Source organism: Trichinella spiralis (genome assembly GCF_000181795.1).
Source record: "Trichinella spiralis strain ISS 195 chromosome Unknown Scfld5, whole genome shotgun sequence".
Classification (NCBI taxonomy): Eukaryota; Metazoa; Nematoda; class Enoplea; order Trichinellida; family Trichinellidae; genus Trichinella; species Trichinella spiralis.
This window is the reverse complement of record NW_003526944.1, coordinates 3,601,094-3,629,081: the sequence shown is the minus strand read 5'-3', so window position 1 is coordinate 3,629,081 and position 27,988 is coordinate 3,601,094. Positions and strand designations below refer to the sequence as shown.

The following is a 27,988-nucleotide window of genomic DNA, read 5'->3' as shown; positions in this document are numbered from 1 at the left end:
CAGGTGAATCTGAAGGAAGTGTTCGACATGGCCATTTTAGCGGCACTGAATCTCACAGAACCGCCGGTGAAACCGAAAATTTTTGTTCATCACGTCAAAGCACGCATGTCAATCAGAAGACTGAAGCAAAAATTGACACGCCCGAACAGTGTCGACGCTTTGCAGCATCCCAGTGTGAACGTGAAAAGGCATCTCTCCTCCACCAGTGCCATTCCTGCTCTGTTGGACGGTCTGGATCGACGCAAGAACAACAGCTCAACGGCCATTCATAATCATAATAATAGTAGTAATAATAATGGTCATTCAAGATCGACAATAAAACTGCCCACAGTTTGCAATGTCGATTCGCAAACATTGCAAGCGAAATATCTTTCGTACAATCCAGGCGGAAAACAGAGAACCGGCTGGCGACGGTTCCTATGCATTGCTTGAAATCGCCTGTTGTTGATCAGTAGAAAAATGGTGAGAAAAAGAGCACATGCCGCCACACTGTTTATTGGAAAAATTTTTTGCTCAGGATCTCACGCTGTAATTTCAGCCTGTTGATCATCACTGTTTCTTTTTTTTTCAATTTTATTTTGTTTTTATCGCTTGTTAAATGACATACAGGTTCATCATTAAAAGCAGATTGAAACTTGTATATCATATTTGTCCAAAATTTAAAAATTATGAAAAAAGTTTCAGAAAACATCAATAGAACTGAATTGAAAAATTAATCGCCAATAATACAACACTGTTAACCAACTTTATTTCACTACAAGTTGATTGATCCATAGACAGATATTATACTTGAATTACAGCAAGTATACTGTACAAATGTGCAGCAGTTCAATGTATGCAAAACTGAACACCGTTAATTGTATAAATACACACAAACTGCGCAAATCTTTACAAAAACACACACCTACGAACTTAACTTGATACGAATAAGAAATTTGAAATGAAGCTTTACATCTGTTGAATTATTATAAAACAAAAATCAACTGGATTCTTAACTCTGAGAAAGTGAAATGTGAAATAAAGAGAAATGATCTGCTCGATGATAATTAGTATTCGAGTTGTGAATAGTAGATTCAGATAAAGCAAGAGAAAGTACGCTAAAACGCGAAACTGAATCTTACGCCATACAGCGTACAGAAAATATCAGCATCAGTTTGCAAATAATACATTAAATAATAAAAGAAACGCAAACTGATGAGAAGAAACACGAATTACTTTCAACCACGTTTTACATCAAAACTGTTGAAATTTAGAGTGGAAATTTCTTTTTCATTTTTAAACACTGCTTTATCAATACGAGAACTTGGACTGCCGACCTTTTCAAGCCAAATTTTCCTTAATTTCGGTTAATTGAATAAATTTCATTTGGAAAAGAAAACGAAGAAGAAGAAGAAGAAGTAGAAATAAATATTGACTTACATTTCATTAACTTCATTTTTCGGACCTTCCACTTGTCCAATGACAGTGCCTGTTTTAGTATTCTGACACCAGCCAACCAATCCCAAGTCTTTTGCTTTCTCCACAGTGGACTTTCGAAAAAACACACCTACAATATGAAAATTTAGAATAATCTAATAACACACAGTAATTTGAACAATCATGAAAGGTCTATTGTCTATTTATTGTAAATTTTGTGAAATTATTTGCATTTTTCCTTTGAAAATTTTCAAGTTTTGAAGTTTGTAAAAGCAAATTTCTGCTCAAATTTCATCAATTTATTTAAAAATATCCCACCATAAAAACGAATAAATATGAATGCAAAGAAATCAATGAAATAAAAAAACAATGATTAACTTTTGAAAAAGTAATACAGTGGTGAAGACAGTAAGAAAGAGTTTTTCGACAATTGAAATTTTCACCAGAAATTTTAACCATCGAATTGTACACACCTCTTCTGTTAACAATAATAATAATAATAATAATCGAATAGGACAATCTACCTTGCACTTTTCCAAACACTTCGAAATCGACAGACAAAAGTGATTTGCTCATTTCTAATGTATTTATAGAACGGCTGTAGAGAACGGAAGAAATTAAAACTGTCTTTAAGACAGCCCAGCAGCGCATCGGATTGGATGCAAATTTTTGATTTTGTGATGGGATACTGTAGTAATAATGAATAATTAAGTATTCTGAAATGTAAAAATTAAATTTTTACATATTTCAAATTGTTTGATTCAAATGAATTTTCATTTCAAAGCAACAACTTTTTCACAACAATATATTTTATGCTACAGCCGTTGTGGAAAGTTGTGAAATGAACAAGTGGCACTTTACATACATACATACCTACATACCTGTGTTGAAATGTTCAGAGATTCGTTCGCATTTTCATTTTTCAAATTCTGCTTGTCAGTACTGCAAGTAAATACTGTCCAACTGAAACATGTCGTAATATCTTTTTGTTTCAAATTCAAACATTTCTGATAAAAGAAATACAAAAGAGGTATGACAAGAATTGAATGTAAATTATTAATTTATTTCATTGTAAATTCGAAAATAGCAAAAAAAAATAATAGGTAATGGAACAAGAATAAAATGGTGCAAAATATTTCACAAGTGCAACTTGGGAACTGCTTCTACATCATCATCATCATCACGCACATTTTCGTACGTGTCATCGAATTGAGCAGCAGTTTTGGAATTTTCTTCAACCGGAATTTCTTTTTTAAGCTTTTTCGTTCGTCTCGGCGCCTTTACAGAAGGTACCGGCGGAAGTGAGCCTTCAGGTAGCCTGCTGATCACTGCTGGCCCGTATGAAGATTGTTCTGACGGTGAACTTTCACCAATATCCAAAGCGAAATTGTGGTGATACTGTGGTTCACTGGCGTTGAATTTTTTCAACTCTGACCGTGCAGATTTACTCAAATTTCGAATCAGTGGTATTTCATAAGCGTCACTGCCGAAAAGAACCATACTATCAGTACCTGAAGAAGATACTTGACTGGCAGGTCTTCCTGTTGAAAGTCGCATATCTGGAGGCATATTTACTTCTTCTTTTGAAGGCTAAAAGTCGTTGGTTTACATATATATATATATATATATATATATATAAGCAAAAAAATTTAAATATTTGAAATTAAAAAAATTTTTTTACTAGAGGTGGAGCAGGTTCTTTTTTCTTTTTCCTCAACGAACGAAACGAACTACCTCTACTTTTTGTCTTTTCAGCCACAGAGCTACTGTCTGCAATAGAAAAATAATACTTTCATATCACCCATCCTCAGTCTGTGATATTAAATTGAAAAAATGAAAGCAAAATATAAATTAAAAAACAACATAATGTAATTAAAATTAATCAATTACTTTTTCCTCTGAAAAATCGTGCACTGGAACGTGTTGCGCAAACTTGAACCTTGTCGTCCGAATAGGAGGAATTCAAATTTCCACTGGTCAAATCAGTCGAATGTCGCATAGGTGAAATGCCTGAAAGTATGGATTATATTGAGAAAAAAAGTTTTTTCCCCATATTTTCCAACACTTCATTCAATCGATTGTACCATTGAATTGTGGAAACGGTTGATCAGAATTGTATTCAGGCAAATCCAACAGTGACATCAGACGATACAAAAGTGCACTAAATGCAGGGCGATCTTTCGCCTCAAATGCCCAACATGCAAGCATTATTTCAAACCTGAAAAAGTGGCCAAATCAAATCCAATACTACCAGTAAGCACATTTCAGTCTACATTTCTATGGGACACGAGGGCGGTTTTTCAAGACGTCCTCCAATTCGAACGTAATTCAACACATCCCAGTTGGATCGACCAGAATACGGCTGCTTTCCAAGTGTCATTACTTCCCAAAGCAACACCGCAAACGACCTGAACAACATCGTTTTGCTATTTGACTTGTTCAAAATATTTGTTCAAATATAAATAATTATTCACTGACCAAACATCAGTTTTCGTAGTGAATACACCATCAATCATCGATTCAGGAGCCATCCAACGTACAGGCAATAAACCGTGCCCTTCGACCCGGTAATAATCTTCTTCGTACACATCTCTGGTCATGCCAAAATCACCTGAAAATTATTCATCTGCTGCTTTATTTCAAATCTGAAAATCAACTTCAAATAGAAAAAGAAAAAAAAATGTACCAATTTTAACAACCCGCATGGCCGGATTCCGACTGGTGATCAGACAATTTCTGGCGGCCAAATCCCGATGCACGTGGTGAATTTCTTCCAGGTAGGTGCATCCACGGGCAACATCGATCGCTATGCAAAGCAAATCTTTCAAACTAACCTGCGATGGCATGGACTGGAAAACAAAGCCAAATTAAAAAACATATAAATACAAAGAAAAAAATAAATCAACCACCAACATACATTGGTTGCTCGAACTGAACGAAGATATTTGAGCAAATCACCGGCTTCCATTAATTCCAAAATTATCCAATGCGGTTCAGTTTCAAAACAAACACCTCGCAGTGCTACTATGTTCGGATGATCAAAATGACTAAATCAATCATTGAAGAATATTTAAAACATATAAAAACAGCCCATAATGTACGATTGTCTATGCGAATAATAATAATAATAATAATAATAATAACCAAATAAGTTGACTCACCTCATCAGTATAGCCTCTTTGATAAAACGCACTTTTTCTGCATATGTTGAGCCAGGTCGAAGTGTCTTGACTGCAACTGGCAATGATTTGGGACCGAATTTCGGCAAATTATATGCCAATCCTTCGTACACTTCACCAAAAGCTCCTCGTCCAAGTTCTCGTACGATCGAAATACAACTGCGCGGAATGTGTGGCAGACCTGAATGGAATAAGGTGTGAAATTGCGATCAATTTTTGTCGAATAATAAAATTTTCAACTGACTGTTCAAATCCTCCGCTGGCAGTTGATCCAACACTTCCGGTGTATTAGGCACAAAGGTTGGTTTCTTCTCTTCTGGCATCATGCGGCTCATGTGACGTGAAAGTTTTTTACGTCTAACTAAAATTTTAAAGAAAAAAAAAACAACCTCATTTTCTTTTGTATAAAATACATTGCACAAAAAATAAAACTTCTCCTTGCTTCAAAACTCTCCCTTACTTGTACAAATCACAATGACGAAAATGAGAGCTGTCAATAAAATTGAAATGAAAACCACAGCAGCAATGACCGCAGGTGATAATGAATTTTCAGTATTCGGTTGCCAATATCCGGACATTATAACATTGTCATCCACGACGGCTTCAACTCGAAATTGCATGTCACGGTCTACATTTGAAACAGGCTCCGGAACCAAAGTCGACCACGTAGTAGAAGGAAGCACTGCAAACTTTACCCAATCGACGTTGCTGTTTGCACTAAATAAATAATATTGGGATGAAATTGCAATGTTTTCTTAAACTTGCTTGATTATTATTTTTCATTTTATAAAATGTAAATCTTACCGATAAGAAATGATAAAATTTTGCACTTTGAAATTGTCTTCATTGTTTAAAATTTTCCACTTTAAATGTTTTTTGCCGTCCAATTGAACTAATTCGACTTTCAACGACATCTGAACGGCTTGTCCTGAAATTCAATTGAACTTTTACAATTACTACCGTATACCATACTGTGAAGCAATACCTTTTGTCGCAAGTGGTGGAAGTTGTTGATTAAAAGTATCTGGAAAAGAACGCAACGTTCCCATGTATATTCGATTTGTGCTGTATTTGGCATGGGCGCGAAATAAGAATGCCTGATTTTGCTTCAAGTTATCAATTCTGTAGCCGCGTTTTTCTTTTTCCACCCAACTTGCTTCTATCACGTGCCACACATTTTCATCAGCCTGGCAACAAACAATAACACGAATTTCATAAATTTGAAATGTATTCAAAGATTAACAAAAACTTGAAATATTAAATCCAGCAAATGAATAATCTGCTCTTTTTTCTTGTTATTCATACCAACTGATATTCAACAGTAATTTGCTGCAGTGATGGAGAAATGTCTTCGATGAGTTGAAAAGCGATGGACGTGTGTGAACTGGTGAAATCCTTCTCTTCATAACGCACGGGTAGATCAAAAGTGGTGACATTGATCGCCGACGATGCCGCCACGTTATGCTGCTCATAAACCATATTGGACTGTTTCGGCAAATCGATTCCATAAGCTTGAACAAAGTACAATGTCAATGGGTCGAGATTTCTGAACAAATATTGACAGGGATTCGTTGAACACGACACCACTTCTTGAACAGTGTTGTTCTCATACTGTATAAAATTAAATTAAATTTAAAACTTTTTAAAATAATAAAAAACCAACAACTATTTACTACATTTTGCATCACTATTCGATAATCTACAGGAATTGGTTGGTTGTTGTCAGCATCTATGAATGGAATCCAAAGAAGCTGAACTTTGTCTGGGGCTATGGGGAACGCGTCCAAATTTTGTACTGGAATCAAATACGACGTGTAAAAGCTCAACGGTCCGGGTTTATAAATTTTCGGCTTTGTAAATCGATTCCACCACTTCACTTTGACCATATATTCTATTCCTGGAACCAAACCTTCGACGTGAAATGTTACTGATCTTGATTCCTAAAATGCAACACAGAAAAATAGTCGAAAAAAAGAATGTGAAGCGGCTTCTTCTAGTTGTTGGTGTCAGAAAAAATCATTTTAACCTTAATCAAACTTTGCCTGATATCCTCGAAATTTTTCTTCGTCTGAGGGGACAATTTCAATTCATAATTGATCGGCAAGTCCGTAACGTTACCACAATCACTTGGCTTATCCGACAGAACACAGGCAATCAATGCACCCGTATTGCTCAGTGACGTAACTGTAAACGACTTCACTGTGGATGGCAATTTCATACATTCAATATCTGAAAAAAATTTTTTTTGAAAAAAATACAAACTATAGTTGTCAGTTAATGAAATTAAATATTCAAATTGACACCAAACCTGGAAACGGTTGATACTGGGGGGAAGTGCTGAGCACTTGGCGGACGCCAGTAAAGGACAATTCGACAATTTCCAACCTTTTACGGTTCAGTATGTGCAAAGTTTCTCTTTCGACGAGGTAAAAATGATTCACATCGTGACCGATTGATACAACTGCATTCATCTCAACACCTTAAAGTCCAAATTCCATCAATGTCATTGCAAAAACCTTTTTCTTGTAAATATATACATATTACATATCGCACATCAAGTAAATATGAAATAAATATTGGATTGACGGAAAAGAACATTAAATACATTTATTATACAACATAGTTTGCTTTATTTTCCATGAAAATATCGTTTTTTTTTGAAAAATGCTTACCGTGCAAATGACTGGCGTCAATGATGACGGTGCAATTTTTAGAATCGGCTATTCCATTTCCTGTGATCATAAATGAGGTTGGCTCAACAGAAGCTGGATTGAGAAAAGTCATCGAAAATACTGGAGATGAAGGTACACATTCGAATGTGACAAGTTGATCACTGCCAGACAACCAAGATTTCAAAGAATATTTTCCACCAAATGATTCGACAAAATATACATGGCTAAAAATAAAATTAGAAAGTGATTTTAATTGTTATCACTGGAGTTTTCGAATAAATACAAAAAAAAGTAAATACCTATCCATTGGATTGTAGGCAATGCTCAGTATTTCATAACCGGGATGAGTGGTAAAAAGTGACCGTGGCTCCGCTTCGTTGTCCAAACTGATCACATAAATACTGTCGCCTTGAATGTGTCCATGTTGTCTACTTCGACCAACCAACAGCACTCTTTCACCGATCCAATCATAAGTAAGTAAAGTTGCAGATGACAAATATTTGGAAAGAGGTAGCTGAAAACAAGCGGATAAAGGAGTAAAATGTCAAATTGGAAGGCACAAATCGTGCCCAACTCATCATATAATGAATGGATGAATTACTTGTTCAATAACTGCCAAACCATAAGAGTGAAATTTCACCAAATAATCGCCCTCTGATTGATTGCGTATGGCGTATATGAAATCTTTTCCATACGTTGCCGCTTTGTATGGCCCTGATATGGTCGAATCCAAAACGCGCTCAAAATCTACATGGTACTGGTACAGTCCACTTGAAGTTACAATCAAAATAATAGAAGGCGGAGAATTTTCTAAACAATCAAAGAAATAATTAATATGTATTCCAACAAAAGAGAAAAAAGCAAAAATACCTGAAGTGACCACACTTATCGGGACAGTTCGCTTGCTTTCACCTTTGTTAGCGTTGACAGCCGAAACCTAGGAAATCAAAGAATTTAGTATAACATTTCACAAAGACAACAACAGCTTGCAAATGTAGCTTAATAATAATTCTTACCGAACAATATATGGTCCAATTTTGAGAAATTCTCGAAATGTCATATCGAGTAGATCGCCAGTCAATTTCTCTGCCTTTGACGAGATAAGTTCGGTTTGTCGAGTCACCATCGAATCGCCAACAGTAAATTTTGTAAAATTTCGGTTTTCCATTCCAAACAACTGGCGTCCAAGAGAAGATCACATCCGCGGTGATGTTGAACGGACTTTTAATATGAACAACGTTCAGCGCAGTCTGAGCCGGTGGCAATGGGAACATATCCGGCGCGGTGAAAGCTTTGCTGACATGCGCACGACGCCAGAGTGCAATTTCCATCAACTGCACGTTGAAATCCTTTTTCTCCAAAATATCAGCTCCAATTGGAATTTCATTGTCTTTTGTGATCGTTGCCGAAACAAGCTTTTCATTATTCTGAATTAAATATTTTTAAAAAAAAACCAAATTTAAAATAGAAAAAACCATTTACTTTCTCTCCTGCTAACATCGACAAATTGTAATATTTGACAAATGGAACGTCTGACGGCAAATTGTCACTGCTGGTATCGTTCCACTGCAGAAACGGCCTCGGTTCATTTGGATCTCCCAATTTCAAGTCGACCGTCAAGCAACAAGGCGGTGACCAGGTAATATTATACGGCCAGCCTGTGCATGGACACACACACACACACATTCAGATTAAAGCATATTGTCAAATGTCAAAAATGAAAAGCCTCATACTGTTCAACAGACGAGTGATGTGAACGACATGTTCGAATGGATAAACAGACACGCTTTGCAAGTCTGATTCCATAAGCATCAGTTGACCGTTTCGACTTAAAATGACCAATTTGTTATTGTTGACAACGTAGAAAACTTTAATTGCAGTCCAGATATTTCGCCTGAAGCTTGAATAATTAAAAACAAAACGAACCACACATTTGAATAATTAATTTCAAACCTTGATTTGAATGCATCAGCTTTGGCCAAAGTGTTAATTTTTTCATTTTTCACATCCACAGAATTCAAGACAACACTATCGCCTTGTTCGACCAAATAATATACCACCGCCGAATCTGCATCCTCTGATACGGAAACGCCGAGAATTTGACAGTCAACATTATCGCATGAAAAATATCTAAATGAAAATAAAATCAACTTTGCTCGATTTTGTGCAATTAATTCATTGCTGCCATCTACCTCCGGTGGAACATTCCCGTGAGATACAGAGTGTAAACGTGGTCACATGAACCCAGCACAACAAGCCCGTGCTTCGGCATCAAGTGGAACCATTGGATCAGACCATCGGAAGATATTTTCAATAAATTTGGTTCTTTTAACGATTGACGAAAAATCTAACAACAACAACAGACAACAGAACAGTTTAGTGGAATTAAACTGAAGTGAACAGAATTGAATTTCTTCTTACGCCACTTTTGCTTGTCCAATACATCTCCTGGCCAAATGGTTCGTATGCGATTGCTGAAATTGGTTCCGCAGATTGAAGTCGAGTCACCGGTTCGTTCTGTGGCAAGCGTTTGACCAACGAATCACCGACTGTGAAAATTTCACCGGCTCCATCGGCCATGGTAATAACTGAACACAATCGAACTTGAACAACGGTATAATTTCATAAGCAAAAATCAAACAAGGCTTTACATTGGATTGGTTGTTCAGATGCTTGCAGGCTATTTCGAACATTTCCCGCGAGATCGAAGTGTAGCACAGTTTGATCTTGGCTAAACAACGAAAACTGCTGGTCACTGTCCTCCGGCCAAGAGCTGCTGTACGTGGTTCCGGAAAGTTCCGCCCAATTCGAACAGTGCCCAACGCTGAGACAAGCCCGCACACGTAACAAGTACCGACGACCAGAGCTCAATCCACTGTACACAAACGACAATTGATCAATACCAGCTTGTCTGTAGACCATTTGATCATTGTCAGTGATTTCAATTTCGAAATTGAATTCGCGCCATTCGAGTTGAGCTGAAACAAATATATATGTATATACAGTATAATCGATCGATCTACTCTAACAATTGATCATCATCATCTGAAATGAATACCTTGAAAAGGAAACGGTTTGCCAATATTCCAAATCATTCTCACTGAATTGGACGTGAAAAAAGCTGACAAATTACTCGGAGCTGGTAAGACTAAAAATTGAAAAATAAATAACCCCATGCAGATATATATAATATGTGTGTATGTGTGTGGGGGTGTACATGAAGAAAGAATATTGTTTACGAGAATAACGCATCATGGGTGCAAGAAGCACGAGATCGACCAGCTTGCCGTGATTTACAGGCAACAGGTAGTTGTGAATGTTGAGTAAACCGTTGTTTGGATTGTTCTCCTCGGAATAGATGCAACTTCCGTCCGCAGGATTCAACGCGTCCACACAGGGTGAAGAAATCCAAAACAGCCTCTTCTGCCAAGATTGAAATTTGACAAACGAATCATAAGAACGCCTTGAATCCGGGTGCAGTTTGTTCAAGCGGATATTTTCCAGACGACCCGACGTCAAACTGTACGCCATGACGGATCCGTTGACTTGAATCACCAACAACTGGGCAGGGTGATCGATGGACAGCTTCAACTTATCGTCAAAGCTTTGCCTCATTCCGCTCGGGATGTCAATTTCAGCCAATGCCTCGACGTTTGCAAGCGGAGCTCGAAATAGTTTCCAACCAGAATTGCCGTATAAGTACCTGAAAATCAAAATACAACGTACCATATCAGAAATGCATGACGATAAGAATGATTTTCAATCGACCAACCCGTTTATTGAATCAACAACAATGTTGTCCATAATTTCAGCTGTTCGCAGAACAATCTGACAACGTTTCGAATTTAATTTGCACAGAATAATCTAAAAAAATATGATTTAATATAATAGAACAAAAACTTGCTGTCGATTGTCCACACCTGAGTGTTGGACAGGACAAAAATCTGCTGCTTGGCAAAATCATAGCCGATAGCTTGGATGTGCGTCAAAAGTGAGAAAAGCAAAACTGCCCGCTGAATGGAAGAATTGTCAGCAATTGAAAATTTAACTATTTGACCATCACGCGACGCGATGAAAACATCGCCTTCACCGTATGCCAAGGCTAAGAGCAACAAACAAGCAACAACAACTGGTGCTCAATGGTAGGAAAAAAGAAGTAATATAAATTCTTTACCGGCTACTTGGAACGCTTTATCTTCGAATATAGGTGTTGGATTTGTCTTGAGCAAAAAGTCGTCAACATTCTTAATCATGCTGACCGTCGACTGACTGGCATAAAGCAGCATAGGTTTCATCAGATCCGACGATAAAGTATCTGGTGTAAAATGGGGAATTTTAAAGATAATTTTTATAGAAAATATTAGAGGTCATTAATGAGCAGATACCGACAAGTGAATGCGTTTCAAAAACGACACTTCCACTCAGACCAACTGCTGAATTCGTCTTTTCCGAAACAGCACCGCGAACTGTACATTCATAAGCATGTCCTGGTATCAAGTTGGAAAACATGTAATAGCTGAAGTTCACAGTCTGAAAATGACATATTTAAAAAAATATTCAGATTAAAAAATTTTTTTATTCTTTCTCAACCTCATAAATTAGAAGTTCATTTGTGGCGCGAGTTCGAAGTTCAACTTGGAACTTCAATTCTGGAACCTGCTCGACCAGACTTGGATTCCACGACACGTAAGCTTGAGTCTCTTTGACGGTCACTAGGTGCAAGTTGAGCAGAGCGGATGATAAATCTGAAAAATATAAAAAAATAATTATAATTTGCTTTTTTTAACCAATTTTTGCCTGATCCATCACCTGATTTGGATACGTGCGACAGTTGAACCGGAACAGTTCGAGCGAGAAGTCTGTCGTGATGCATTGCCACTAGACGAAGCTTCAAATGCAGAAATAAAACAAACAAACAAACTAACTAACTAACAATATTGCTATACTTGATAGTCGACGAATGATCGCAATTTTGCATAACTGATGAACGCGATTCGAACGTTGCCACTCAAACGTTGGATATCGGTATCGACGTCAGACCAGTGAACAGGCAAATTCGGATACGTACCCGACGGACGAATTTGCAAACGCCAAACAATTTCATAGACCGTATCCAAAGCGATCCTGTCCAACCACTGGACCTGGACCCCTTCGTGACTGGGCAAATGGGCTGTTTCGAGGCGAATCGAACCGACCGACTGTTGAACGCAAGATTGCCAACGTTGTTCCCCATTCAAACAACCTCTGCAATACGGAGCCGAACCCTTGAATGGAAATTATTAAATTGATTTTTCATAATAAAAATTATTACAAAAATAGCAAATCAAGTATGATAATTTTCAAAAGTTGTCAATTTACTTCGCATGAAATCAAGCATGATTTTTTTCGCTCTGGATTCCAATAAGTGCAGCCAAATTTACACTAAAAAAACAGGTTAAAAAATAGGGTAAAGATTATAATATTGATTGAAAAGTATGCAAAAAAACATTTATTTATTTATTTATTGAAACCTCGTTTGTTAAGTCTTCAAAAGTGTTCTTCTTCTTTTCGTAATCATCACCGGAAGTGTGGTAGACGCCAGGAAGTACCTAAACAAAACAATGGATCAACAAACAAACAAACAGTGTTGCTGAGTTTATGAGGAAAAAAAATGGAAATTTATCAGCAAAATGAATATGAATCATCAAAAAACGAAGATTTGCATCTGATAATCAATTGCAAGTCAATTATGGAAAAGTAGGCAGGCACATTCGGGACAAGGACATTGAAAAGAGTGGAATGGCTGGTCCATTTTTGGAAAACTGTCACAAAACAAATTTGTCCATTTTACGATTAAAATAATAAATTTGAAATTATAGATAAAAAACAAAAATAAAAACAATCAATTTCAAATGTGGATGACGATAAGTTTGTTGTTTCAAAAAAAAATTGCATTCATGCTTTGGTACAGGAAAAAAAACAAAAAAGAAAATTCCCTTCGGATTGATTGACAAACGATAATCGATGACAAGTTGGTGGAACCAGATTGCAAACAATAGCCAACGAGAGTTGTTTGTAAAAATTTGCATGCTGAAGTGGAGGAATAAATTTGGTAACGGTAACATTGCAATTATTCAATTTCGTGCATTTTGCATGCAATTTCCTGCTGAACGACGGCGGTGATGTTTAAATGAACAGACAACAATTCAATTAAATCGTGATGATGATGATGATGATAATGATAAATGTTCCAACTATGGGCAATTGTGCAAAAAGGTCGGCTTTGGCCATCGCTCAAGCGGAGAGCAGTTTGTGCAATCCAATTCAATTCAATTCAATTCAATTCCACCAATCGGTCGGGTCAAATATGTTTGTTTTTTTTCCCATTTTTCACATCAAAATCAAAAGCAAATAAATAATAAATAAATAAATAAATTATTACCATCAACGTACGATTGCAGTCATCGGAACAGTACTGTTGGAGTAGAATACTGGCACGGGTCCACTGTTCAGCCGAAGGGCAAAACAAGGCACCGTAGCCGAAAAGCGCCAAAAAAACACTTATTGACAAGCAGGTTAGTCTGGGCGACAGTGCGACGGTGACGACAGTAGAACCAACGACGCGTCCCAAGTTTGCAGCGTTCAATTCCGGCGACACCATCTCGACGGCCGATCACCGGACGGCTAGTGCAGCCATGCAAACGGCTTTCTAGGATTGAATCGCTTCTCAGACCGGCTGAACAAGCATAAAAAAAATAACAATAATTTCAATATCCCGAACGAATAGGCAGCTAGCCACCGCTGACTGTACGTATATTGATGTCAGTGACAGTGGCCGGCGTGCTGCGCGTCTGCCAGTGCAGCAACGTTCAGTCCGTCAAACCGGTCCAACAGTGTAGTCACGGACGTTTGTTGACACCACCGGCAGGCATCCATCATCTTCCCACGACGACACGTTGCCGGCTACAACAAGCCGAGATGTGTGTGTGTGTGGTTTTTAATTTTGCTCTTCAAATCTACCATCATAAGCTTCTTGATTTCAATTAAAGCCAATAAAAAAACATTAGCAAACAATCTTTCCATCCTCAATGAAGTTTCTTTTTCCCTAGCACTCAACATACACACACACACACAACGCAGTCGCAGTTGAATTGTCAAATTGACAAACTATACCGGTTTTGTCAATTTTCATTCTTCTCCAACTGCAAATCATCCAGCAACCAGCTAGCCGACTAGCTTAGCTTGCTTATGCATATATATTATCAGTAGCACCTATCTCGAAAGCAGTTGATCAAAATATCTTTTTTTGAATAAAAAACAACAACAAAAACTGTATACAAATATTCTAAATTTCAATTATCAACTGTTATCGAAACGGTCCAACTGTCCTCATTCGTGCGGTGAATTGGATCTTGAAATTCTTTAAATTACGGTATATCTCAAACAAAAATGCAATTGCAAATTATTTTTTAAATAATTTAAATAAATTTCACTCCACAATCCAGTTTCAATTGTTCTGTGAGTCATTCGACAAACAACAAACAGCTCGACGCACCCACCATATTGTCATTAACATGCTCACAACTCGTCAACGAAACCTGCTTGCCCCAGTTGTATTTTTATATAAGCGCTAACGCGATGCACTTTCAACGCAGTTCAAATTTTCATCATTGCAAACATTTTTACTTTTTTCTTCACATACATACGAGAATAACCTAAATTGTTCGGCTTCAAAATGATGTAAAGTTAAAAAAAACAAAAACAATTAAAAATATTCATAAATGCAAAATTTACTACACAACACAAAATGATGAAGCACAAAAGCTGACTGGAAATCAGGCCAAACTGACCAATTTAATGCAAACGACGGAGACCAGATGGTGAATATGAACGATTTGTAAAATATAAAACGCTGCAATGCTATTTATGAAAATTAGTATGAAGCCAAGTGATAATAGTTGAAAGAGATTTTCACTTCTGTTTCTGAATACTTCTTTTTCTTATTGATTGATCAGCTACAAAAAAAACAATTAATTAATTAATCAATTAACACTGATAATCTTTTTCTTAAACTAAACAATCAATAATAAAAATTTCAACTTACTTTTTAGAATATCCAATAATTTCGAGCAAATACAAAAAGATGTACACAATATCGACCAACAGTTGAACTGCTGCAAAGACGTAATCTTCGGGTGAAATTTCAAATCGTTTGCCGCCAACCACCATCTGCACGTCAATTGCCAGATACTGAAAAATTAAGCGAAGCAATTAAAAACAAAACTGCCCCAGTTGCAAAATTGTAATTTGATGAATCAACTCACGATGAGAAAAATTACTGCCGCAAAGCCAGCATAAACGACGTGCACAATCTGAAAGAAAAATTAATTTTATGGAAGAATGTGAATTTTTGAAATTAATAAGCAAACAATAAATCAAACCGGTGCTCGGAATGCCAACGTGAAAATAGTCGCCAATATACCGAACAAGAACAGGCCCATGGAAAGCATGAACACCACACCCAAGCATGCGGTAAAGTCATACTGAAAAATTATATGAAGTTAAATTTAAACAAGTGAAAGAAAAATTTCCAATCGATACTTTAGTTTGCATGGAAAAAATGACAACTGCTCCACAACATAGACAACATATAAGAATTGCCAAGATGACGGTTTGTGAATCGTAGAACGAAGCGGTGGTTCCAGTAATGTATCCCAGTGCGAGTGTCTAAATATCAAGAAAACAATGAAATTTTGGTAATAGTTGAATGAAAAATATCACTCATACAAGAACTGCTAAGCAAATTATGTTTCCAGGGTAACGACGACGGACATTGTTACAACAACCGATAACAATGTAAGTCACTAAAAACGTAACCCTAAAAAACAAATAAAAATTAACTGAAAAATAAACAAACAAACAAACAAATAGCACAGCATTGATCAAATAATAATAACAGAGTCAACGAAATTATCGCGCAAACATTTCAACAATAAATCAACTTTACAAGCTATTCTCAGTGCTTACAATGCAAGCCAATGAGTCCACAAATTTCGTCGTACAAAGCCTTTGACTCCATCACTAGAGAGTTAACATCAAAATTAAAAGGAAAATTAGCTGTTCAAATAGCTGCAAACACACTTGTATGTAAACATCGCTACCATTGCTGTAACAACCATCAACTGCGCCGTTAAAATCAAAAATACCTAAAATTGTATTACTTGAAAAAAGGGAAAATTTTCCCATGAACGCGGCATTATTACTTTTCTTATGAATCCTTGTCGTATAGATTTATCGGAAAAGCCAAAACCAAACTTCGGATCTTCGCCGTGATTCTCAGCGGCGGGGTGAGATGAATACACGCCAGCATTTTCAGTCTGCGGATATGGTGGATATGGAGGATATCCTCCTTGACTGTAACCATACTGACCGCCTGAGTTAGATATTTATTTGAACAAAAAGTACCATCAAAAAAGAAAACAAATCCAACCATGTTTACCAGTTGGAGGAGGCTGTTGCCAGCCTTGTTGAGATGGTGGTGGTGCATGCCAACCAGGCGCAGGTGGTGCTTGGCCTGGTACGTAATATGAATTATAATATGGAGGTTGGTTGCTCATTTCAAAAGAACAATGTTGAAACGTGTTTACTGACCGCAGAAAATTTCACAATGATAACACTACAGTAATAAAAACAAAGAGCATATAAACTTGAATGTATTTAGACTTACAGTATAGAACAATAAATAAGTAATTTTGAAATGAAAAAGGTTTTAAACACAATTGAATATAAATTATAAATTTATTTTTAATTATAACTACAATTCCAAATTAAAAATTTTTACAAGATTTATTTTATATAATTTTGAAAATATTGTTAGTACAGTACATTTCTGAACTTATCAAAAAATTTTTCTACTGAAAACGTCACAAATACATGCAAATAGCAAGGAAACAAGTGTTTTTACGATTACATATTGATAAGGTATAATTCTATAAAATTATCATTAATGAAAGAAATAAAATTAAAAATTTTGGTAAATGATGAGTATGTCGAGTAGTAACCAGTATGTAAAGATAAAAATGTTTATATTAAAACCAGAAAGTGAAACCGCTCAATTTTGTTCCATGCTGAAAAAATAGAAACTATTATCAGTTGCTGTTTTTTTAGTATCTTAATTGTTAGTAACCAATGATTTAAATGCAACTATACAAAAGAAACAATACTTACCTTAAAAGTGATACATAATTGATAAAAATGTGGATAATATCAACATAAAGAAGCATAGCTGCGAGAATGTATTCTTCTGGTGAAAGACTATACTTCTTGTTGCCCATAATTAGCTGGATGTCAATAGCTAAGTACTGAAAGCAAAATCATTGAATTAAAAAAATTAAAATTTATCATCAGTGTATCATTTCACTAACCATCAGGAAAAATATGATAATCAACAATGAATAAAAGGCATGTGAAACCTATAATAATAATAAAAAATATGAATATTTCATTGGTTCTTTTTTCATTTCACAATCATTACATCCGATATTCCAAACCACGTATGAAAAAACATCAGAACTAAACCGTACACGCACAATCCAATGCCGATGACATACATAGGGAACAATAGTTCTGTTAAATCAAACTAAAAAAAGCCAAATAAAAAAATTTTCCACAAAATTTAAATATGAAAACCTTCACGAATGCCGCTAGCAGTGCCACCAGGAGGCAGGTTAGACAGGTAACCGTAGCGGCTATCATTACAACTTCGCTTTTAACCATCGAGGCAATAGTACCAGCCATAATTGCCAAAGAAACTGTCTAAAATTAAAAATTAATTAACACTTTTACATGATTCTCTGTAGGTATTATCACGTATGTAGAACTGATTTTAATAAAAAATGTTTTCTTTTTACCAGTACGCCCAAGAGAACAAAATTCATTGGATATCGTCTTCGAATTTCATCATTCAATGCAATCGCCAAAGTAGAGAAGAAATAAAACAGGCTAAACAAATGGAATTGTTCAAAAAATTTGCATTTCTCGCAATGTGATAAGTGGAATTTGAATGGAAGCTTACAACGCAAGAAACTGCAAAGCGCGATCTTCACTTGCATATTTTTTCACATGTTCACTGAAATAAATGGATAAAATTTCAGAAACATCAACTTCTGCTGCAACTTTTGTAATTTTTACTTGAACGTAAACAACGCAACTACCCCACTGACAACGCACAGCTGAGCGGTTACAATAAGAAAAACCTCAAACAAATTGTTCATTTATTAATTAAAGTGAGATTTTAAATGAAACGCACTTTCTGGATGAACATTGAACGAATCGTGGAGTCGTTGAAGTGGATTGCAATATTGTCTTGACCTCCTTCAACGTTATCCTTGCCGACGTTAGCAGCCGCCGGATATTGCATCGTCGGTGGAATATTATCGTGTGAACAGAAACAGCCCTTCATCTCTCCAAGCCGAACAGACCACAAATAAACTGCACGTGATGAAGTGAAACGAAAACGCAAATGCAAAGTGTAAAGTTGTTTAAAGTAATAATAAATTGTTTAGACTGTAAAATACTGCCCAGTTTAAAGTTGGCAATTTTCGCTCGTACATTTGTACTGAGATGAAATGAATAAAATGAAAATTTATTGATTACAGAAGAAATAGAAAAAAGAAATACAACCCTAACAACGGTACCACATTGTAAAAGTACTAAAAGAAGGTAGAGCATAATGGGAAGGGGATAGAAGGAAAAGTGAAAAAACAGAGGAGGGAGGAACCAATGCCGAATTCGTGGATAAGCTACACTATTTTATGCTCATCTTCGGGTCTGTGGTCGAACTCGTAGTCGACATGGACGAAAGCCCTTTCCACGTAGGGTAAGTGTTCGATTTTTCGTTGCAACGGTTCGCTGATGTCATGCGCCTCTTTGAGCGTGATGTTCTCGTCCAAAACGATATGCACCTCGACCAAATAGCGCACACCAAAGTGGTAAACAAGCACCGTGTCGATGTGCTTGCATCGTTCGTCGTGGTCGAGGCAAATTTTTGTAATTCGACTGACAATCCACGGACTGGCCGCTTTGCCGGATATTATCGACACCTGCTTGTAGCCGGTGGCGATCCAAGTGGCCAGCAAATACAAGCTCACCAATATTGCACCAATTGGGTCCAAATAGACCCAGTAGCGATCACCGAGAAAGGCGAACAGAATTGCCGACGAATTGCTTATGCAATCGTTGCGATGGTCTTGGGCCAGCACCTTCGAGTTCGCATCCTTGAAGCAGTCGCACAAGATCCACAGCACCGCTTTCACCACGACGGTAGCAACCATGATGGCGATGGTGTTGATCTGCACGTCGGGCTTGATGTTGCGCGAGATGATTGCCTCGACCGACTTGCCGATCACTTGGATACTGGCCGAGCCCATGATGAATGAAATCAATATCAAAGCCAGCGGTTCCAGACGGGTGCGGCCGCGCGGGTAGACGCTCAAATCCCGCCTCTTGATCGCTCTGCTAGTAAGCCAGATTATCAAGCCAGAGGTGATGTCGACGGCCGAATCGACCACACTGCTCACAACGGAAAACGAGCCCGAAAGCACGGCCGCAACCAATTTCACCACCAACAAAACCAAATTGAAAAACAACGTCACCTTAGCCAAACGCATAGACGCCACTGTGCTGGACGATTTCAACGTTTCCGACGAATCGACTTGGTTGTTCTGCAACGAGTTGACGTGGGCTCGATCTTTTTGGAAATTTTGCAAAAGCTTCAACTGGCGACGGTAATACTGACGAGCATTGCGGTCTTTGCACTCTTTGGCGGCTTTTTCCAGCAAAGCGGTAAAATCCAAATTGCCAGGAGGCGACAGAGGCGTGTTTTCGTTGCTGTTCATCGTTGGCAAGTCGAAAAGAACATGGAACTTAATTGCCCATCGAAATGAATATTTCAAACGCTTGAAACAGCATTACAAAAAAAGGGAACCTAAATTTGAAGTCAATTGGTGGAAACGTCCGACTATTTTTCAATCTCAGATCCACAAATCTGCAGAATATTCAGTACCGCAAAGTCGCTTTGAACGCTAATAATTTCTTGTAAATCGGTGAAAGTGAACGTTAAGTTTCATTGGAAAAAAACACCCGAATTGAACAGAAATTCACTCGAACAAATCAAGTGATGCTCATCGAACAAACGTAACAGCTCTGAAAGCAAACAGAACAAAAAAAATAAATCTGCTTCGCGATCAAATTAAACCAACTGAAAGTACCAGGAGTTGGAACATTTTAAAACGATCACCGGCATAAAGCAACACTGCACTTGAAACATCGCTGCTTAATTGAAAGTATATGTGATCTTCAAGTAATAATAAAAATTTCTGTATTTTGAAACCACAGTATTTATCATTCAAAAATAGAAAAAAAGTACAATCATTTTTATTCATTTATAAATGTAATATATTTTAAGTAATATGCACTTTTATAAAGAAAAAACTGAATAACTCTACATCTGGTGCAATTGTACGAATATTTTCAATTGAATATTATTTTATTACTGAGAAAAAAACTTTACATAAAAATGGCTGCACCTAAAAGTAATTGATTTCTTATATATTTACATGAATAATTTGCTTTGTACAGATAAAAAACAAATTACCCAACAATCAAAATAAATCAATAATATTATTACCATATAATAATTTACATTTACCTGCTTTTCCTTTTTATTTGCATAATTTTTTTGTACCTGCACATTGTGAAAATTTTAATTTAAAATAATACTAATTGATAATAATAAATAAAATCTCTATAATACAAATGATTTGAACTGTACTGCAAATTACAATAGTCAGTAAATTGCATACCGTATGAATTAATACTTTGGTATCGTACAATAAATTGACAGTATTCTTACCGCTAATATTGAAAGCATATCGCTTATCCGATGGCTTGCCAATAATTGAATATATAAACATTATTCACTGCTGAATTTTTTATTGCTGAGAGAAACGTGAAAAGCAAAATTCGATGCGCATTATACCGTCTTTCGGTTGGAAGCGATGGTCTTGTCATGTTGCATTTGGCATTTTAATTACTTGCTTATTTTACGTTAATGTTCTTTACCTTTACTACTCTGCTGAAAGAGATGCTGAGGTTTTACAGCCTTTTTAAACTGTAGCTTTTTTGATATGGAAATTTATTGATTTTTCACTATAGGAATTTATAGCAAATTTTAAATGGTTTAAACGACCATTGTTTGTTACCGCGAGATGCAATCTCAGTGTCGAAACTGAAAAGGCATTGAAAAGAGCACAATCTGAAAGCTGCAAACAGCAAATAATTAACGCCTATTGTTCCCATTTGAAAGGTTCACTGTATCCCGCTGCACTGCATCGGTCTTGTCCATATGAAGGTGTGTGTGGAAAGTTTGGTTTTTCTTTGACGCATAATTTTTGCCAAACACTTAATTGTTGAAAAATTGATTGCAAATGTTGTCTGTTATTGCAGAAAGTTCTTGGCGTCTGCGAAATTTGGGATGCTACGCTGACAGTCGGAAGAAGCGATTATTGAATTCTGCTGGCATACGAATCGGCAATTTCAATTCCATTAACGCCTGCGTTGATTATTGCTTTCAGTTGGGCTGTACCATTGCCGGTGAAGCACACTCGAACGGATAATCCGTTTTTCGTATTTGAGCAGGATAATTTCAGGCGTCGAATTTGGTGAAGAATGCTTTTGTGGCAAAGTGTCCAATTTAAAACTTGGTCTGAAACTGGAAACTGGGTTTTGCGAAACTCATCCATGCCCGGCTAATTCGTCGACAGCATGCGGCGGTTTCAACGCAATTGCTGTATATCATACTGGTTACAAAGGTGTGCATTTTTATGCCTTTACAGTGAATAATTTCAATATGTTTTTATATTACTTTCCAGTTAATAAAAAACCTACAGTAATTGAGAAAATTTTCACGATCGAACGTTATACGTTAGTTTTTTTTGTCTGTGTTATTTTTAGATCCACCAAAGGTGAAATTGAAAAGGAGTGAATTGTTGAAGGTGAACACAAAGCCGGCAAAAATAGCTTTTTTACTTCAACTGAATGGTCGTGCTGTGAGACAAGTTGTACGTTTGTTACGACTGATATACCGACCTGAACACATCTATTTGGTGCATGTCGATTCTGTAAGATTGTTTATTCGAAAGGCAATTTCCAAAGACTTGTTGTTTGTTTCAGCGACAAAATCACATGTACAGAGAAATGATATCGTTGCAGAAAAGCATTTCAGCTACGAATTTTCACGTGCTAACGCGACGATTTCCCACAATATGGGGCGGTGCCTCGTTGTTGAAAATGTTCTTATCCAGTGCTGACGAACTGTTGCAACTGTCCTCGGATTGGGAATATTTGGTAAATCTCAGCGAATCGGACATGCCACTGCGACCAGTGGACGAGTTGGCCTCGTTGCTGGGCAACTGCAACGGCACCAGCTTCCTGAGAAGCCACGGCGACACGACGGTCGCTTTCGTCAGGCGCCAGGGTCTGGGCAAATTGTTCGTCGAATGCGACAACCACATGTGGCGCTTGGCTGAGAGGCAATTGCCGAAAGGTGTACGTGTGGACGGTGGATCGGATTGGCTGATCCTACACCGCAGCCTGGTCGCATACGCCGTTCACGAACACGACGACCAGCTGGTCAGTGGTTTGAGGCAATTTTTCCAAAACGCTCTGCTCCCGTTGGAGACGTTTTTCCACACGTTGGCGCAAAACAGCCCCTTCTGCGACCGGATAGTCAATTCCAATTTGAAACTCACCAACTGGCACCGCAAGCGTGGCTGCAACTGCCAACACTTGAACGTGGTCGACTGGTGCGGCTGCAGTCCGAACGTGTTCCGCATGGCCGACTGGGATCGTCTGCGGAAAGTGACCAAAGGGGGTAGTGGCTTGCAATTCTTCGCACGAAAATTCGACCCCTTGATCGACCTGCGAATCATTGTCCAACTGGAACGAACGGTTGCCAACGGAAACGGTGATTCGGCCTACCCAGCGAGCTCATTTCCATACTGGCAGAATGAGTTTCACCACGTCGACGACCAGCTCCAGTCGCTGAATCCGAGGATGAGACGATTTTTCGACTACGCTGCTCACGTTGGTCGACGTTATTTGTTTCAACCAACTTCCTGCAACGCTGTCCAGTCGGTCGACTGTCCAGTGGAACGTGTGCTTCAGTTCAACCTCTTCAAACAATCCAACGCTGAATTGATGGACTTGCTGATCAGCATTGGTGGAACTTGTCGATCTGAACCAGCGGCTCCTCTGCACGGTGCATCTTTTCAGTGGTTTGCCGAAATTCGTCTCCAACGACAACGCAAAATTACCTTCGGCAGTGGAAATTTGTCCAAAAATCATCTACTGGACATTCAGGTATATATATATATATATATATTTGTTTTCCCCTTCTTCTGCTATTTATTTTTTTGGTCTTTTGCAACAAACATTGCAGCTTGGTAATGAATATGATGTCAAGGAAGAGATGTTGCGCGATTACGTGGCAATTGTGGCTAAACATGACCGTCCCTTTTTGCGTCAGCGTTGGTCGATGGCTCTGTCCAACGGGAAGGAGAACCTCAGCTCAATAACGGTGGTCTGGTCAACGCCGGACGGTCGAATTGACGGTTATAGAGATTTCCATTCATTCACCCACTCACCATCACATCATCGTCTGCCAATTTTTTGTGCACAATTTGATAATTCTGTTTTTCAGAAGTGCAAGAGCAACAGTTCAAAGCGAACGCATCCGGTGGTGTTGTTGTTGTTCACTTGCAAAAGCAAATCGGTCTGTCCGAAGATGGCATCTGGTCGGTGAGAGTTCAGATGAACAATGACGAGCTTCTGGCCGAGATGTCGTTTCCGGTCATCGATCCCAACGAACTTCTAATGGAGAAGTTGGCACGGATCTTGGATCCATTCTTTTCGATCAAAAGTGCCTGCCTGATCGGCAAACCGAACCCCATCCCCGTCAGCTCACCGCACTTCTTCACGGTGAGTCAGTGTGCCCGGGACTTGCATCAAGCCTACCGCGTTGACTGTAATTCGACCGACTGGAGCTCTCATTCGGCTGAATCAATTTCACAGTTGTTGTTGTTGTTGCCTGCCCGTTGATGAATTTTGTTCCTAATTTAATCAACGAAAAAAGAAGACGAAGAATAAAGAATAAGAAGATCAATCAATCAGGCTTACTTATACAATCTCTCTGCATCCTCTGTTCTGTACATCTATATCTTGCGCACACACGCACACAGTACGTTGGTATCTTTTGCTTGCCAGTGGAAATGATTGCTATTACACTAGAACAATTTCAGTGCAGAATTGAGAAAACAAACAAGTAAACAAAATGAAAATGTTGCACGTTTATTATTAAGTAGTTGAAAATGTTGTTGTTGTTTTCGTCCTGAACGTATTTAGCAAAAATGTGGAACGTGCATGTATGTTTTTTCTTTCAAAAATGTTCACTTCATACAACAGCTCTAAGCAAAATCGACTGGATACTGACAGCTGACAAATGAGACTGAAAGCCAGCCGCCGCCAAGGGGGGAGGGAGGGAGGGGCGAGAATTGCAAATCAACGGGAAATGCGCGCACAAAAAGCATTTTTCATCTCATTGTTTTAATAATAACAGAGAAGAAGATTGTGGTGGAAAAGAATCAATCGTAACAAAAAATGAAATTATATATCATTTTGATATCCAAATGTCTGGACGTGGGATAGATAATAATTCAAACCGGAAGAAAATTTCAATGAGAGAAAATAAAAAATGAGAATCCTCCTCACAACAGTCAGTCAGTACATCGCCGCTCGTTCTTCCGCTTGATGATGAATATTGTTTTTCATTTATCATAATATTTATTATTATTATTATTATTAAGCTTGTGCAATTTCTTCTCTGTTCATCGATCAAAATAATTAACGATGGAAACCAAAACAACCAAACAAAGAAAAGAAAAGACGTTCAAATGTGAGCCACCAAATTTGTGAAATAGCAGTATCGAAGAAAAAGCTGATGGTTGAAACCGAAAAATTATATCTTCTCTTGATCAGCAACAATAAAGATGGAAAAAAAGAAATTCATCATGAATCAGTTTTTATGAATGAAACAAAAAATACGAGCACCATTTTCAGTAAGAGAGAGAGAGCAAACGAATCACCACGGTCACGAAAGATATTAATAATAATTAATAAAAAAACAAAAATGACTACAATGAACCACTCTAAGCTCGACTCTGCAAAATTAATTAGCCACAACAAAAACCACCAACTGGTGTGTCAAGTGTGACGGAAAAGAAATATGAAATTAATAATAATAATAATAATAATGAAGTAAAGCAACAAACAACATGATGTGCTGCTAGCTGGCAGCACAGATGACGACAGTGACAGCAGATGAAAGGGGAAAAAAGAAAAGAATAATACACACGTACGTACGTTTATATTTAGATATTAGCAGAAGAACGGCGAAATGTAAAAAACATGGGATGACGATGAACAAAAAATGAAAATCAATAATTGTAAGTAATCCAATAAAGAAAGGCCAACCAAACCCGTGCCGAATTTTTCAATTCTTTTCATTCATTCATTTTGGAAAATGATTTCCCATTTTCTTAGACGGCCATTGCTTCTGTTTATAAGTTTTCGGAGGCAATGGTGGTGCGTGGTCAGATTTTTCCACAGGTACGCTGAAAACAAATAATACATCTTCTCACAAAGTGCACATACAGATGCATAAATTTCATAAATAATAAAGGCATACATACCGTTTCGGGGGTCGAGGTGGAGGAATAGTTGACGTATCACCACCACCTTTGGTCGATGATTTTGGCGGTATGGGTGGGGGAAATTTAACCGAATTACCAACAGTGATAATTTCCACTTGATCTCGCTTCATAGAAGAAGACGACGACGACGACGACGGTTCCGGTGCTACTTTAGCAACAGGTTGAACAAGAATATTATTCACGTTATTATTATTATTATTATTAATATTATTAATATTGCTCTTGTTCTTATTTCTAGTGACAATTGTCGACGAAGCCAATTGTTCACGATTTTCATATCGACTTTCATCCAGTGTAGTGGTGGTGGTGGTGCTGTTCACTGGCAATGTAGATACAAATCTCAATGGATGAGGTAGGCTGATCGCTTTCGGACTTTGTGCTAATGAGCTATTCCTGGGAGGAATGGCCGGTCTAGGTGCTGCACAAGTGACCGTCGTCGTTTCTTCTGTGATGTCGATCAAGTCGGAAGAAGATTTCAATTCCGGAAAGCGAAAAGCGAAAGTGGACAGTGTTGCACTGGTGTTTGCAGTGTTACCGACGATGGTGGTGGTGGTGGTGGCGTTGGTAGTGGTGCAAGTGATGCTGTTGGCAATGGTCATTGTGGTCGTTGTTGTGATCATTGGATTTTTGAAACCGAAGCGAACCGTACCACCGTCCACTACTGGGCTATTACTCACCGGTGAAAGTTGATGATGATGATTATTATTACTGATTGCAGCAGCAATCGTCGTGGTAGAAGTGGCGGTGGGTGTTGTCGAGCTACCAGTAGTTTTCAACTGTCTCGGTGGAATCGGTGGTGCCAAGCAGCCAATTGTACCGCACGGAATCGAAGATGATTCACCGGCATGGCTGTTGACCAACGTCATGGGATGCGAATGTTTCCTGGTACGTTTTTCCAAACGTATCAACTGCTGCTGCGGCTGCTGTGTTGAACTGAAAGCTCTTTGCGATGGTTCTGTCACGTCGGCCACATGTTTCGGTTGTTCACCTTAACGTCATTTGTAAAGATTAACATTTTGAAGATGCTTAACTAGTTGCATACACTAAGACAATCTTGTAAAAGCACACGATCAATTAATTAACAATATCTTTCCCAAGATCGAATATAATATATGAAAACTTTCGATTAATTTTACCACTTTTAAAGTTGATAATTATTTAGCAAAAGTAAAAAGTTCAAATAATAAGCTTCTATTCCTCGTCCCCCCCCCCCAAAAAAAATCATGATAAATTTCACAACAGAAATGATTACAAATAAAACTTCCAAATATCAATATTTCAATCTACAAAAAAAATCTCATCTCATCATCACATACAAAGGAGAACATTAATTCAATCAAACAAAAAGATACATATATTTTGCACAAGCAATATCTGAAATGTCACATATTCTTAGAAGAAAAGAAACAGGTGTGGTTTCAGAAGCTGAAATGAAAAACAGTCAACAATCACATTAATAGAATAAAAATAAATAAATCAGAATATATATATATATATATATATATATATATATATATATGTGTGTGTGTGCATAATAATTTAGAAATTCATTTTTCACCAACAATAATAATAGAATCCCTATCTGTTGTGTGCAGTTTTACATTTTTAACTATCAAAAGTTCATCAGCTATCTTTTCATCAGGTTGAACGTAAATGCGCAGCTCGTTTCATTCAAAATTCTCCCTTTTCACCCATTCAGCAACAACAACTGGCTAGTTTGTAAAGCGCCTGCGCTTTTCGTCAACATCACACTTCACACACTACTACGATTTTCACTACTGCTGTTGATGCTGCTGTTTCCGCTGCACTTACTACTACTACTACTACTACTACTGCTACTACTACTACTATTCATTAATGCTCACTATCACCATTCATTACTAGTTACTACTACTACTACTACTACTACTACTAC

The 27,988-nt window shown here is 37.6% G+C and overlaps 6 protein-coding genes across 6 annotated transcripts; 2 read left to right on the top strand and 4 right to left on the bottom strand.

Annotated features, from left to right (window-relative positions):
• Positions 1-299: 299 nt before the first annotated feature.
• Tsp_08284 (putative kinase domain protein) lies at positions 300-13,907 on the bottom strand. The gene is made up of 41 exons (XM_003375238.1): positions 13,689-13,907; positions 12,626-12,688; positions 12,077-12,155; positions 11,858-12,012; positions 11,653-11,797; positions 11,442-11,582; positions 11,188-11,402; positions 11,040-11,131; positions 10,507-10,970; positions 10,326-10,415; positions 9,919-10,245; positions 9,689-9,855; positions 9,460-9,614; positions 9,221-9,397; positions 9,001-9,161; positions 8,750-8,925; positions 8,284-8,694; positions 8,138-8,204; positions 7,869-8,077; positions 7,567-7,781; positions 7,268-7,491; positions 6,904-7,074; positions 6,622-6,824; positions 6,269-6,535; positions 5,901-6,206; positions 5,581-5,782; positions 5,400-5,523; positions 5,056-5,312; positions 4,840-4,956; positions 4,578-4,776; positions 4,334-4,463; positions 4,103-4,265; positions 3,895-4,027; positions 3,690-3,824; positions 3,501-3,634; positions 3,307-3,426; positions 2,558-2,975; positions 2,290-2,379; positions 1,941-2,104; positions 1,420-1,546; positions 300-489 (listed from the first exon to the last, which is right to left on the bottom strand). Exons 1-41 carry the CDS (start codon positions 13,905-13,907, stop codon positions 300-302), a joined length of 7,602 nt encoding a protein of 2,533 aa, XP_003375286.1.
• Positions 13,908-14,876: 969 nt separating this feature from the next.
• On the bottom strand, positions 14,877-16,863 carry Tsp_08283 (glutamate [NMDA] receptor-associated protein 1). Its single transcript, XM_003375237.1, has 11 exons — positions 16,737-16,863; positions 16,510-16,679; positions 16,388-16,452; positions 16,274-16,327; positions 16,034-16,124; positions 15,848-15,973; positions 15,688-15,789; positions 15,586-15,618; positions 15,351-15,496; positions 15,112-15,158; positions 14,877-14,974 (listed from the first exon to the last, which is right to left on the bottom strand). The coding sequence occupies exons 1-11, from the start codon at positions 16,861-16,863 to the stop codon at positions 14,877-14,879; spliced, it is 1,059 nt and encodes a 352-aa protein (XP_003375285.1).
• Positions 16,864-17,050: 187 nt separating this feature from the next.
• Positions 17,051-18,707, bottom strand: Tsp_08282 (transmembrane BAX inhibitor motif protein-containing protein 1). Its single transcript, XM_003375236.1, has 10 exons — positions 18,555-18,707; positions 18,437-18,501; positions 18,321-18,374; positions 18,157-18,247; positions 18,084-18,125; positions 17,936-18,061; positions 17,781-17,885; positions 17,671-17,718; positions 17,474-17,607; positions 17,051-17,060 (listed from the first exon to the last, which is right to left on the bottom strand). Exons 1-10 carry the CDS (start codon positions 18,705-18,707, stop codon positions 17,051-17,053), a joined length of 828 nt encoding a protein of 275 aa, XP_003375284.1.
• Positions 18,708-19,164: 457 nt separating this feature from the next.
• On the top strand, positions 19,165-20,190 carry Tsp_08281 (conserved hypothetical protein). The gene is made up of 2 exons (XM_003375235.1): positions 19,165-19,602; positions 19,711-20,190. The coding sequence occupies exons 1-2, from the start codon at positions 19,165-19,167 to the stop codon at positions 20,188-20,190; spliced, it is 918 nt and encodes a 305-aa protein (XP_003375283.1).
• A 632-nt stretch (positions 20,191-20,822) lies between these two features.
• On the top strand, positions 20,823-24,630 carry Tsp_08280 (xylosyltransferase oxt). Its single transcript, XM_003375234.1, has 7 exons — positions 20,823-20,838; positions 21,471-21,656; positions 21,955-22,116; positions 22,259-22,425; positions 22,478-23,564; positions 24,006-24,283; positions 24,604-24,630. Exons 1-7 carry the CDS (start codon positions 20,823-20,825, stop codon positions 24,628-24,630), a joined length of 1,923 nt encoding a protein of 640 aa, XP_003375282.1.
• A 1,241-nt stretch (positions 24,631-25,871) lies between these two features.
• On the bottom strand, positions 25,872-27,744 carry Tsp_08279 (conserved hypothetical protein). The gene is made up of 3 exons (XM_003375233.1): positions 27,723-27,744; positions 26,053-27,061; positions 25,872-25,974 (listed from the first exon to the last, which is right to left on the bottom strand). Exons 1-3 carry the CDS (start codon positions 27,742-27,744, stop codon positions 25,872-25,874), a joined length of 1,134 nt encoding a protein of 377 aa, XP_003375281.1.
• Positions 27,745-27,988: the final 244 nt, after the last annotated feature.